This window comes from Alternaria arborescens (assembly GCF_004154835.1).
Source record: "Alternaria arborescens strain FERA 675 chromosome Unknown contig_3, whole genome shotgun sequence".
NCBI lineage: Eukaryota > Fungi > Ascomycota > Dothideomycetes > Pleosporales > Pleosporaceae > Alternaria > Alternaria arborescens.
In genome coordinates this window covers 1292533-1305873 of record NW_021167858.1, presented here as the reverse complement: position 1 = coordinate 1305873, position 13341 = coordinate 1292533, and the positions used below count along the sequence as shown (strand labels likewise).

Sequence of the window (13341 nt, the reverse complement as noted above, 5' to 3'; positions counted from 1 at the left end):
CCGTCGTACTGAGAAAGTCTTCCGGCCAATAACTCTGTCTACCAAATCAGTCACCAAAACCGATCTACCTACTTGCGTGAAGTCAACTCTCATCACGTAAGACATCAAGCATCAATCATGGAGGTTACAGATAATGAGCTGTTCCAAAGGCTCTCCGCTGCAATCGCAAAGATACACTCGGGCCCTCCACCTGCTGATGTCCTTCCGTCCACGACTACATTGAATGACGCTCGCTCCAAGCTTCAGCCTCACCTCCCCAGCCAAGGTGTCGGGCTCGAAGAGAGCATACGTCACCTACAAGAGGACCTCGCTCCAGCATTTAATGGCTCTTCTCGCTCGCCAAATTACTACGGCTTTGTGACAGGTGGCACGACACCAGCAGCACTCCTTGCCGACAATCTGGTCTCAGCATACGACCAGAACGTACAAGTCCATCTGCCAAATGAGACCATCGCCACCGACGTAGAGGACCGAGCCCTTTCTCTACTCTGTGAATTGCTCGACTTCGAACCAGAGCAATGGCCGCATCGCATATTCACTACGGGCGCGACATCAGCGAACATCCTAGGTTTGGCATGCGGACGAGAGTACGTGATTGCTGAGGCCTCAGCGCACCGTACAGATGCAGAGATTAGCGTTGGTGAGCTTGGTATTGTTGAAGCTATGCGGAGTGCCGGGATTGACGATATTCAAATATTGACTACGGTACCGCACTCATCGCTAGGAAAAGCGGCGGGCATACTAGGCCTTGGGCGGACGAGCGTCAAGTGTCTGGGGCAGTCAGAAGCACCACACAGGTTTGACATGCAGCTGCTCAAGAAATCACTCGAGCAGCCTGGTGCAGCGTCTATCGTTGCCGTCTCTGCATCGGAAGTTAACACGGGAGTCTTCGCAACCTCAGGGCTAGAAGAGATGGAAGAGATACGAAAGCTGTGCGATAGTAAGTTATATCCTTGTACGAACTACACGTGAAACAACCACTGACTGTGCATACCAACATGTAGTGTATGGGGCGTGGATACATGTCGATGGCGCATTTGGGCTCTTCGGCCGCCTGTTGACATCACCGACTTACTCTTCGATCGCCCAGGCTTGTGGAGGGCTCAACCTTGCAGACTCAATCACAGGCGATGCACACAAGCTGCTTAATGTACCATATGACTGTGGCTTCTTTCTCTCTCGGCACCGTAATATCGCTGAACGCGTATTCCAAAATCCCAACGCTGCATACCTGGCTTCTGGGAACGATGCGAACGCCATCATGTCACCACTTAACATCGGACTCGAGAACTCCCGGCGCTTCAGGGCGTTACCAGTCTACGCCAATCTTGTTGCGTATGGTAGAGAGGGTTATCGTACGATGTTGGAACGGCAGGTAGATCTCTCACGAGGAATCGCAAGATACATCCTGGAAAGCGATGGATATGAGCTCCTACCTAAGAGCAGTGCTTGCCATGAAGATATCTTGAAGGGAATTTATATCATCGTACTGTTTCGTGCAGTAGACGAAGAATTGAACAAACAGCTGGTCAATAAAATCAAGGCCACGAGGAAGATATATGTATCAGGTACAGCGTGGGATGGAAAGCCAGCGTGTAGGTTCGCAGTCTCAAATTGGATGACAGATGTTAAGAGGGATTTGCCCATCATCAAGCAAGTGTTGCAAGATGTAGTATTGGGGAAAGAGAGTAAATAGCCGCACTAGCTGACCGTTTGCCGAACCATCATAGGGATATAAGTTTTTTACATATCCTCCATCTTGTATACTTCGTATGCGGGTTCTTCGTATGGATGTGCCCTGTGTTCATTAATGATGCTTGTTTGATACCAAGGAAGGACAAACCCACTTCTTCAGCGCTTCCACAGCTTTGACAGCGGTATCACGCCCCATACATATAGCCTCGATTCTATACTCATCTACTTCTTCCAATTCACCAACTTTGCCAATCTATATAATCAGTGTCAGTTGCAGAATGTTCATTATAGCTTCAGCTTTACCTGAGACATGATTAATATGGATATAGACCTACATGTGGATTGGCAGCATCGCCTGGTCTGAACTGTCCTGTTCCTCTGCTAGTAAAGCAGCACTCGGTGTACCCGGCTGGGCCTGGGAAACGTCCCGCACCGGCACCGAAGATAGCAGCCTTACAGGCATTGACGGCAGAAGGAGGAACGAAGAATACGAGCTTGAACTTGTGTAGAGTTGCTGCCATGATGGCGCTAGGAGGAGACGGCGACTACCTAGGTATGGAAGATGCGGTTCTCAACCCTCTTTCTTTTTTTGGAGACGGCGAGTATGTGACTGAGTACGCTGAGAGTCACGATGATGCAAGAGTGCTCAGGCTGGTGTTTGAGGCGGGGCTACAGTTATTGCAGATGCACGGCACCGCATATGGTATCAGCATCCAAGTGTAGCCTCGAAGTCCCGGTCAAGAGCTGGGGGGGAAACACATGGAGCCTACACGTCCTCGATAGACTAGAGACGAAATTAGGACGCGGGTCAGTTCTACATTGTGTGGTAGATTCTGTCTGGACACCCCATCTAGTCTAACAGTTGAGGGCCCAGGGACAAGTGGGGCGCGCGGGGCTGACACGTGCACGGGTGTTTGTTTACGCTTTTGTCCGTTAAGGCTAGGGAAGCGTCAGGTCGCACAAGGGCACTCCGCGCAAACGGCCTCCCACCACGGCGAACCCACAGTCATAGCGACAAGCCATGGCTTCAATCTCCCCGAGGAAGTCTACGCGCGCCGCTGCGACGCGCCGGAAGGCACCCGTTGTCGACGATTCGGACCACGAGGAAAACAGGACACCGACACCCGAAGTCAAGCAGGAGGCAGACGAGGAGGATTTCACACCAGCACCAGCACCAGCACCGCTCAAGACGGGCCGGGGGCGGGGAAGGCCACGGAAGACTGCAGCCCAGAATGAAGAAGCGACACCCAAACCCACGACCAGGCGGCGGACTCGCGTCACTGAGTCGGTCGAGCCCACGCAGACGCTGACCCCCGCGACAGAGAGGACCACGAGGGTGGCTTCACCCTCCAAGGCAGTGCCCAAGAAGCGTGGAAGGAAGCCCCGTTCCTCTGTTGCCCCAGCACCCGTCGAGGAGGATTCCCATTTGCTCACGCCTGAGCCCTCGATATCTCCCGAGCCTGAAGTCGAGCAGGCCTCCGAGGCCACGATTACACCGAGCTCACCGCTCGCTGGTGCTGCAGATGAAACGGCGGATGATATCGCCAACGATGCGGCGAGCGACGTTACAATGACCGATCGAACGCCAGAGCCGGCACCCGAGCCAGAACCCGCGCCCGAGCCAGTCGCTGAGGTTACACAGATAGAAACGAAAGAGGAGACACCGGTACCAGAGCCAAAGATGGAGGTCGATTCATTACCAGAGCCCCAGCCGCCGGCCAAGGTCGCCGAGGAACTTAGCACACAGCAAACCATGCTTGAGCCCATAGATATCGTGGTCAAGAGACGAGCGGCTGCCATTCCAGCGCTGCACGAGCCAGTGGCGCCCAAGCAGCGGACAGTCATCACCTGGCTTGTCCTCAACAACTTCAAGAGTTATGCTGGTCGGCAGGAGGTTGGGCCCTTCCACGCCTCCTTCTCCTCCGTCGTAGGTCCCAACGGTTCCGGAAAGTCAAACGTCATCGACTCGCTCCTGTTCGTCTTTGGTTTCCGCGCAAGCAAGATGCGTCAGAGCAAGCTTTCCGCCCTCATCCACAACTCGGCCGCCTTCCCAGATCTGGATTATTGTGAAGTCGAAGTCCACTTCCAAGAAGTCAAAGACCTTGCAAACGGTGGCCACGAAGTCATCCCTGACTCGCAGCTCGTAATTTCCCGCAGAGCATTCAAGAACAACTCGAGCAAATACTACATCAACAAGAAGGAGTCTACGTTTACCATTGTCACCAACTTGCTCAAAGACCGGGGTGTGGATCTCGATCATAAGCGCTTCTTGATCTTGCAGGGTGAGGTTGAGTCGATCGCGCAGATGAAGCCAAAAGCACAGGGCGAACACGACGATGGTCTGCTTGAGTACCTCGAAGATATTATCGGCACGTCCAAGTACAAGACACCTATTGCTGAGTCTGAGGTCGAAGTGGAGAACCTGAATGAAGTATGTCGGGAAAAAAGCAGCCGTGTGCAGCACGTCGAAAAGGAGAAGAGCGGACTGGAAGAGAAGAAGAACAAGGCGCTTGCCTACATTCGTGACGAGAACGAGCTGGCCTCAAAGCAGTCCACCCTCTACCAGATCTACGTCTCCGAATTCGATGATCACATTCAAGTCGCACAAGAGTCCGTCGGTCAGCTCCAGGCGCAATTGGACGACGAGTTACAAAAACACCAGGGAAGCGAAGAAGAGATCAAGGAACTAGAGCAACGATACAAGAAGGGCGTGAAAGAGTGCGATCAACTCGAGAAGAGAAACCAGGAGTACCAGAAAGAAGTGGCCCGTGTCGACAAGGAGACGGTCAAATTTGAAGAGAAGAAGAAGTTTCTGGCTGGCAAGCAGAAGAAGCTAGAAAAGACCAAAGAGACAAGTGGCTATGGTCGTTCTGAAGCAGAGAGTCTTGCGAAGCAGTATTCCGCGGATGCCGAGCGCTACAACGAGGAGATTGCTGAGCTTGAGCAGAGCATGGAGGTCGAAGCGAAGGAACTCGAAGTTGTTCGCAAGAGCTTGGCCGGTAAAACTCAGGGTCTCTCGGATGAGATCGCGGCAAAGCAGAAGTCTTTGGAACCTTGGAGTGCCAAGATTAACGAAAAACAATCGGCTATTGCAGTCGCGCAGAGTGAATTGGACATTATGCGTGAGCGTGAGAATGCTGGCGCAAAGGGCATCGCTGAAGTTGAGGCAAAGATTGAAAGTTTGGAAGAAGCGAAACAGACCAAGGCTGCCGAGCTTGACGAATGCAAAGTCGAAAGGAAGCGTGTCGAAAAGGAGGTTCGGAAGACACAGGCTAAGCTTGAGGAGATAACTCAACAAGAGCCAATGCTGAGATCGAAGCTTTCTGGCGCAAGGGCCAAGGCGGATGAAGCTCGTGCGAGCCTCTCTTCGGCTCAGACCCAGGGCAACGTTCTGACAGGCCTCATGCGCCTGAAAGAATCAGGACGTATTGATGGCTTCCACGGTCGACTCGGAAACCTTGGTACCATCGACCAGAAGTACGATGTTGCTATCTCTACAGCCTGTCCACAGCTGGACAACATGGTTGTAGACACTGTGGAGTCTGGTCAGCAGTGCATTGAGTACCTGCGGAAGAACAACCTCGGTCGCGCAAACTTCATTCTTCTGGACCGTCTCGCGAAGCGTGACATGTCCCCAGTTCAAACACCCGAAAACGTGCCGCGTCTTTTTGATCTTGTTAAGCCTAAGCACGAAAAGCTCAAGCCCGCATTCTTCCAGGTCATGACAAATACACTCGTAGCTGAGAACCTCGATCAAGCTGAGCGTATCGCGTATGGGGCAAAGCGATGGCGAGTCGTCACTCTAGACGGCAAGCTTATCGACACCGCGGGTACCATGAGTGGTGGTGGAAGCAGAGTGGTCAAGGGAAAGATGTCCTCCAAGCTTGCGTCTGATGTCTCAAAAGACCAGGTTACAAAGCTTGAGCATGATCGGGACGCGCTCGAAAAGACTTTCGCCGAGTTCCAGCAAGAGCTGCGGGAGCTTGAGACTGCGCTGAGAGATCTCAATCAGCAAATACCTGAATTGGATACCAAGTCGCAAAAACTTGCGCTTGAACTGGAGAGCTTCGATCGTAATATTGCAGATTGTCAACGTCGCATCGCGGAGTTGGGCAATGAACAGACATCCACAAAGACTGACAAGGGACGCATCGCATCACTGGAAAAGAACATTGCCTCAATGGAGAAGGAGGTCGCTAAGCTCCGTGCCGAGACTGAAGACATCGAAGCCGAGATCAAGGGTCTTCAGGACAAGATTATGGAGATTGGTGGAGTCAAGCTACGAGGTCAGAAGGCCAAGGTCGATGGTTTGAAAGGGCAGATCGACACTCTGACCGAGCAAGTATCAAATGCCCAGGTCGCCAAGTCAAAAGAAGAGAAGCAGCGTGCTAAGCACGAGAAGGCGCACAACGATGCTATCAAGGAGCTGGAAAAGCTCGCCATCGATGCAGAGAAGGTTGAAGAGGACATGGCTTCGCAACAACGCGATGTTTCCGGAATTCGACAACAAGCTGAAGAGGCGCAAGAAGAGCTTGAGACCAGGAAAGAGGAGCTGCAGCTAGTCAAGAAGGATCTTGACGAGAAGTTGGCGGAACTCAACGAGACGCGTGCAGTCGAAATCGAAATGCGCAACAAGCTCGAAGAGAGCCAGAAGACTTTGAATGAGTACCAGAAGAAACAAGCCTACTTCCATGACAAGCTGAGCAAGCTCTCATACCAGAGCGTTACCGACCTGGGCGAAGAGCAGGAGGGTGAAGGTCAGGGCCTTCCATCTTACAGTAAAGACGAGCTTCAAGACATGGACAAGGCCACCCTCAAAGACCAAATCGCCCACTTGGAGAAGAAGAACGAATCCACACAAGTCGACCTAGCTGTCCTCGCCGAATATCGCAAGCGTGTCGAAGAGCACGCCGCACGCTCCACAGATCTCGCCTCTGCTGTCAGCGCCCGTGACGCAGCAAAGCATAAATGCGAAGAGCTCCGACGTCTCCGCAAGGAAGGTTTCAAGGCTGGGTTTGACATCATCACTGCCCGCCTTAAGGAGATGTACCAGATGATCACCATGGGTGGTAACGCCGAACTGGAATATGAGGATACACTTGACGCCTTTTCCGAGGGCATTCGCTTCTCCGTCATGCCTCCGAAAAAGTCATGGAAGAACATCAGCAACTTGTCTGGTGGTGAGAAGACGTTGAGTTCTCTGGCTTTGGTATTTGCTCTACATCACTACAAGCCTACGCCATTGTATGTCATGGATGAGATTGACGCAGCCCTGGACTTCCGAAACGTGAGCATCGTGGCGAGTTACATCAAAGAGAGGACGAAGAATGCTCAGTTCATTGTCATCTCACTCAGAAACAACATGTTCGAGCTTGCGTCGCGGTTGGTGGGCGTTTACAAGGTTAATCATATGGTAAGTTCACACTGGTACACATCAAATGGGTTAAGCATCAGTTACTGACTACAAGCAGACGAAGAGTGTTACGATTGAAAACAAAGATTATATCACCGGACGGGCTTGATTAGTTGATGATGGGTAACGATGGCTCTTGTGTTTGGTGTTTGGCGCTGGAGAACCCATGGGCATGCATTTAGTATAGAGCGGGTTGGGTTGGGATGAAAACATGATACCACGCTCAGATACGTGTAGTCTAGTACTGAATGAATGCAATGTTGGACGTTTCCATATCTACAACAACATGGTTTCCCTCGATGGAACGATTGCAATCGTACAGTCCAAATTAGCTTTCCTCTATCTGTTAGGTCCTTTCGACTCTTTGAGTGAGATCAGTATCAGGAGTCTGTTTTCACTTTCCCTGCCACATTCATCGGTCATGCTCCTGGACGAATCGTCATAGCGCCTCTCTACCCAACAACAGAACTTCCCGACTCCTATGTTGTTATGGTTTTCTGACTTACACAGACTCGCCACTCGTTACTTTCCACCTCTTGGTCCTGGCCTTTCTCACTAACCTACTTGAGCAGACAAACACAGGCACTACCAATTACAAGCTTACGCACCCATACCCACATACCCACCCCCTGCCTCTACTCACCCCAGACCTGCAACCCACCTTCGACAGCTACTAGGTTGGTCGAGTATCGCACCCTATACGCCACTAGAACAACCCAACAATCTAACCACCCTTCAATATCATTTCACCCCGAGTAAGTTAGCATGTCTCCAGCTCACGACACCATCATGTCCTTCGTCACTGGTCAGTAGTGTCCCTATACGAACTGCATATCGGACATGGAATAACTTTGTGTACTTACATATAGGCGCCGACTCTGACTTGTTGAGAAGACGCTCAGACGAATACACCAGCAGCGCAGAAAAGACCAACGCCGCTACATACACGCCAGAGAAGACGCCCAAAAACGCTCGTGTTAAGAAGGACAAAAACCAGGCAATGGAAGATCGGAATCTTCGAAACACCAGATCTACCCAGACCAGCCCAGCTACCAAGAAGGGGGCATCTGCATCGAGCGAATCAAGCATTCCCCCATCAATGGCTGATTCCAGTGAAGGTGTCACCACAGGGTCAGTATCGTCGACCAAGGCCGGCCGTGCAGACAGGGATGCGCAGAACTCTGTTGCCCGGTCGAAAGATCCCCGCGCCGTGACCGAGAAGGATTTATCAAAAGGCAAGAAGCGCGCAGCAGATGAAAAGAAGGGCGGTCGAGCAAAGCGTCAAGTCCGGTCCTCTCAGGAGCTGGGTCTAACCTACAACAGCATCAAGGCTATTAATATGCCTCCTCGTCCCGGTCAAGTTCCTGGCCAAGTTCCTCCCGCACCTGTCTTTGGTACTTTTCCCTTTGGTGACACAGAAGATCATCAGAACAGCATGATTATTTACTGGCTGGATGATCTGGAGCACACATATGCGAAGACAACTGAGCTGTACAACGGGACGTTTCCAAATGATAAGGTGACTGATGAAGCTGTACGTCGTCGTCACATTAGATCTTTGGAGCGGCTTCAGAAGCGCTATGGTGCAAAGCCTGTGGCGCAGATTGGCATAGTCGGCAAGAATATCGCAAGGCGTGGTAGACCGCGTGCACCACGTCTGAGTGGTATTGAGCCTGAGAATGATCCTTCCGACGCTGCTTCTCCATCTGAAGAGCAAATCGAAAGCGATGCCTCCGCCCCTGAAGATAATTTGGCTCCTACATTTCCGTCTCCTCCAAAGGGTAGCCTGGCCAAAGCTACGAATCAGGCACAACGCGAGAAACGGAACCACCGGGACCATGAGTTCGACAAGGCTTGTATCGTTGTTTGGCACGACGCTGATAAGATGTCGTTCAAGGACATCCGCACGAGGCTCGACAACGAGCGTGGATGGTCCCTGGGTGAGCCCACGGTCAAGAAGGAGTACACGAGGGCTCGTGCTCGCATCTGGGGCACGGCTGCACCGGACATGACTACTGACGAGGACGAAAATGGAACAAGAGATGCGACTGAAGATGGGGAAGGAGAAGACGTTGAAATGAAGGAGGACTTGATTGAACAGGATGAGATATGAGTTGGAGATGACGGGGTAGCCTGCACTGTCAAACAGCAACATGGAAAGTCTGTCGGAGCCAACATGAGGAGGACCTAAAATATGTGCATGACAACACACCCGCCTGCCGTGAGCCTATCATACTTTTTGGTGTATCAAATCGTGTTCGTGTATTCATTCTATCGTGTGAGGCGGTGATGCTCGCCATCTCTTTCATTGGTTTTAGCCTGACGCACGGGCCAGCTCGCCGCGGCTTTGACCCGCGACTGATTCCATCACTTCTACACGACAGCGAGCCATTTGGCTATATCGACACCAACCGCCCCCACACGACCGAGGAACGCGCCGGCGACGCTATCGAAGAACGTACGCGAATACACCGCCTATATCGGGAGCGCTTCACAAGATTTCGAGCGCGGTGATAGCGTGAATGACGGCGCGCGCACCCCTCAACCGTTCTTCCGCCCCCCGGCGCGCTCTCACACTCCGCCGTTGAAACGAACGCCTATATTAATACTTGGACTTGATTCCAACTCGTTCAACACATTTATCCCGCTGCTCAGCTACCGCCACACTACACGCGACCATGTCCGACGAGAACCCGCCCCCGAACGGCGGCGGTGGTGACGCCAGCATAGACCAGGATGAGGATGACTTTCGCAAGATCATGCAACAGATGTCACGGGGTGCTGCAGAGGGCGAAGAAGATCTCTTGGGTGGCATTGCCGATAGGCCGCTGGACATTGGTGAGAAGGCCGACGACGCAGTCGACTACGAAGACATCAGCGACGACGACCTGCCGGACGAGGAGTTTGACTCGGGCGAGGGCGCCGATAGCACCCAGAACTTCAGCGGAACTACCCTACAGGACTCTGGCGGCGCAGTGGACAACGAAGATGTAGACATGGACGATCTTTTTGGCGACAACAACGATGACAACGACGATAACGATGATCTCTTCGGCGATGACCCCAGCCACTCTGACCCGGTGCAGACATCTACACAGCACGAAGACGATCCTCTTACTTCCATCGAAGACTTGGTCCAAGAAGGCTTCGATACTATCGCAAAGGATACGCCACAGCCCGCTACTCGCAACACCGCTGCTGGTGCTGCACAGCAAGAGATAGAAGAGGAGGAAGAGGAGGACCCCGAGGTGCGCGAGCAACTGGCTCTATTCGCACAATCTTCGCGCAAGAAAGACGAGCCAGCGGCTGCTCCAGTCAAGACATCACGGGAAGAATTTGAAAAGATCTGGCCCAATTTCGAGGCGGACAAACCACCACGGTTCTTCAGTCTGGTACCACGAAAGCGTGCTTTTTACATCCCCAAAGTTCCTCAGAAGACACCGAAACCCTTCCAGCTTAATAAGCTCACCCTGGACCTTGCGACGGATCAAGAGAAAAGTTTCCGCTTACAGCCTACAACGACTACCGCTAAATCGGGTAGACAGCAAGATGAGGAGCAGGGCGGTCTAATTCAAATCACCAACACTGCAGAAGAGGACGGCGATAGCGAAGACCAGCTGGAACTCGACAACCTCGATACCATTGACGACCGTGAGATGATCGGCAATGTGTCGTGGAGTGACCTGAGGATTGCCTGCGAAGACTGGGATGTGCCAGATGGTGCAAGCGATATAACCTTGTCCGACGAGAACCAGGCACCAACGCCGCCCGACAGCAATGGCGGTATCGACTCTGAGCAACTGTCGCCAAACAAGAAGCGGAAACTCGGAAGCCGTGACCAGCCTATTCACTTCTCCGTCTACGATCACATGGAGCTGCCCACATGGGACGATCCCGAGCTCGAGACGGCGCGATTGTCGAAGAAGATTCTTCTCGACATGAACGACCCACATCTTCTGCTTGATGTACAGCAGCCCAGTGCAGAGCCACCAAAACCTCGAACATTAGGCCTAGGTCTTAAGCGTGATAGCCGCGGAAGCCTAGCAAACCCCATGTTCAAGCGTTACAACATCTCCAATGATGAGGCATACGACGCTCTGAAGGAAAGCAGCCAGCAGAAGGTCCGTAGTACGATTGGCCACATGAATGTTGAGCACAGCTTGCCCGCACTGAAGTTGCAATATCCCTTCTACAAGGTTGCGCTGTCGGATCGCGAGCTCCGTTCCTTCCATCGTCCTACCGTTACCTTCAAGCCTGGAGAACGAGCTAGCATCACACCGCTCAAGTCTGTCAAAAGGAAGCACAAGAAAAACCTCAAGCCCTCCGAGGCCTTCGCGTCAGCCGAAGATCTCAACATTGGTGACAATTCCGACCTGCTTCTTGCCGAGTACTCTGAGGAGTACCCCACTACCCTGTCCAACTTTGGTATGGGTGTCAAGATCCTCAACTACTACCGCCGAAAGGACATGGAAGACACTGCACGACCGAAACCAGAAGACGGAATCGGCGAGACCTCAGTGCTGCTACCACAGGATAAGAGTCCGTTCTCGTTGTTCGGACAGGTTGAACCGGGCCAGCAAGTGCTGACGCTTCACAACGCTATGTACCGAGCTCCTGTGTTCAAGCATAAGCCCGAACAGACCGATTTCCTTGTGAGCAGAAGTTGGACCGGGGTTAATGGCCCCAGGTACTACATGCGAAACATTCCGAACCTCATGGTCGTCGGCCAACAGTTTCCCTCTGTTGAGGTGCCTGGTACACATGCTCGCAAAGTTACTGAAGCCTCGAAGAAGCGACTCAAGATGCTTGCATTCCGATTGTACCGGAAGGGGCAGCAGAAGAATGCGCGTCAGCCTTGGGTTAGTAACGAGATGATCAAGCAGCATTTGCCTGGTACCGAGATTGCGCAGAATCGTTCCCGAATGCGAGAAATCATGAAGTATCAGAAGGACATTGGTACTTGGGAGCCGGTACCAGGCGAGACTGTACCTGAGGAACCGATCCTACGTACTTGGATCAAGCCAGAAGACGTCTGTCTGATCGACTCGATGCATGCTGGTGACAAACAGCTGCAAGACGCCGGTATCAAATCCAACGAGATCCGTGATGACGAGGAAGAGGCTGATAATGAGAACGCTGATGTCAAACTTGCGCCCTGGAACACAACGAAGAACTTCCTCAACGCCTGCGCTGGCAAGGCTATGTTGGAGCTCCACGGTGACGGTGATCCTACTGGTCAAGGCCTAGGTTTCAGCTTCATCAAGGTCTCGATGAAGGGTGGTTTCAGGGATGTCGGTGAGAGCGCAGCTGATCGTCTTGATAACAAGAAGATGAAAGAGCTTGGCGGTCACAGTTACAACGTTCAGCGCCAGCAGGTCATGTACGAGAATGCCATCAAGCGTATCTGGAACAAGCAGAAGGAGAGTTTGTCTGCTCAAAACCCACCGTCCGACACCGAAGACGACGTTGACTCTGCTGTCAATCAAACAAACCACAGTCGCCAACGTTCCGAAGTAGGTACTCCAGCTATGCGTCCTGATGATGAGACCATGTCCCAGATGTCTCGCAATAGTAATGCGGACAATCGTGGCAAGAAGCTCAAGATTACTCGTACTATCAAGAACAAGTACGACGAGTTCGAAGATGTCACTGAGATAATCACCGACCCTGCTGTCATCCAGCTTTACATTAAGCACAAGCGACAAGAGCGTCTACTCAACATGCGCATTGAAGACATCAAGCCAACCGGTGATCCTGAAGTGGACAAGGCACAAAAGATCAAGCTGAAGGCGGAATTGGCGCGTCTAGCTCGCAACATAGAGCGTCGCGAAGGCCGTGAAAAGGCAAAAGGATTGCACAAGTCGCAGACGGGAGAAGGTGGAGCGACTGGTGGGCCAGGAAAGGGTGGAGCAACACCTCGCAAGTGTGCAAACTGCGGCGAGGTGGGCCACATCAAGACAAACAAAAAGTAAGTCGTCGAGATTCACTCTTTATTGAACAAATCCGCTAACACAATCCCTAATAGGCTCTGCCCGCTCCTCAACGGCCAAAGGAAGCAAAACGACACGTTCAGGGACGCAAATGCAAGTGCTGCATCTCCCGCTACTGTTGTTCCCGCTACCCCTTCTTTCGCTGGTTCACCGTCTTAGAAATAACCGCTGTGGGAGAAAAAGGATGACATCAACGAGGTTTAATAGCCGCTACGTATCTTGACTGGGATTGTACGGTTGTAC

The 13341-nt window shown here is 52.3% G+C and overlaps 5 protein-coding genes across 5 annotated transcripts; 4 read left to right on the top strand and 1 right to left on the bottom strand.

The window, feature by feature from the left end:
- Window positions 1–117: 117 nt before the first annotated feature.
- AA0111_g1945 (hypothetical protein) lies at window positions 118–1696 on the top strand (the record flags this gene model as incomplete). Its single annotated transcript, XM_028647661.1, has 2 exons — window positions 118–940; window positions 1005–1696. 2 exons carry the CDS (start codon window positions 118–120, stop codon window positions 1694–1696), a joined length of 1515 nt encoding a protein of 504 aa, XP_028510574.1.
- A 47-nt stretch (window positions 1697–1743) lies between these two features.
- AA0111_g1944 (hypothetical protein) lies at window positions 1744–2216 on the bottom strand (the record flags this gene model as incomplete). The annotated part of the gene is made up of 3 exons (XM_028647660.1): window positions 1744–1798; window positions 1848–1948; window positions 2031–2216. 3 exons carry the CDS (start codon window positions 2214–2216, stop codon window positions 1744–1746), a joined length of 342 nt encoding a protein of 113 aa, XP_028510573.1.
- A 500-nt stretch (window positions 2217–2716) lies between these two features.
- Window positions 2717–7217, top strand: AA0111_g1943 (Structural maintenance of chromosomes protein 4; the record flags this gene model as incomplete). Its single annotated transcript, XM_028647659.1, has 2 exons — window positions 2717–7108; window positions 7167–7217. 2 exons carry the CDS (start codon window positions 2717–2719, stop codon window positions 7215–7217), a joined length of 4443 nt encoding a protein of 1480 aa, XP_028510580.1.
- Window positions 7218–7897: 680 nt separating this feature from the next.
- Window positions 7898–9221, top strand: AA0111_g1942 (hypothetical protein; the record flags this gene model as incomplete). Its single annotated transcript, XM_028647658.1, has 2 exons — window positions 7898–7913; window positions 7978–9221. The coding sequence occupies 2 exons, from the start codon at window positions 7898–7900 to the stop codon at window positions 9219–9221; spliced, it is 1260 nt and encodes a 419-aa protein (XP_028510579.1).
- Window positions 9222–9786: 565 nt separating this feature from the next.
- Window positions 9787–13257, top strand: AA0111_g1941 (putative transcription initiation factor TFIID subunit; the record flags this gene model as incomplete). The annotated part of the gene is made up of 2 exons (XM_028647657.1): window positions 9787–13076; window positions 13134–13257. 2 exons carry the CDS (start codon window positions 9787–9789, stop codon window positions 13255–13257), a joined length of 3414 nt encoding a protein of 1137 aa, XP_028510578.1.
- Between the last annotated feature and the right edge of the window lie 84 nt (window positions 13258–13341).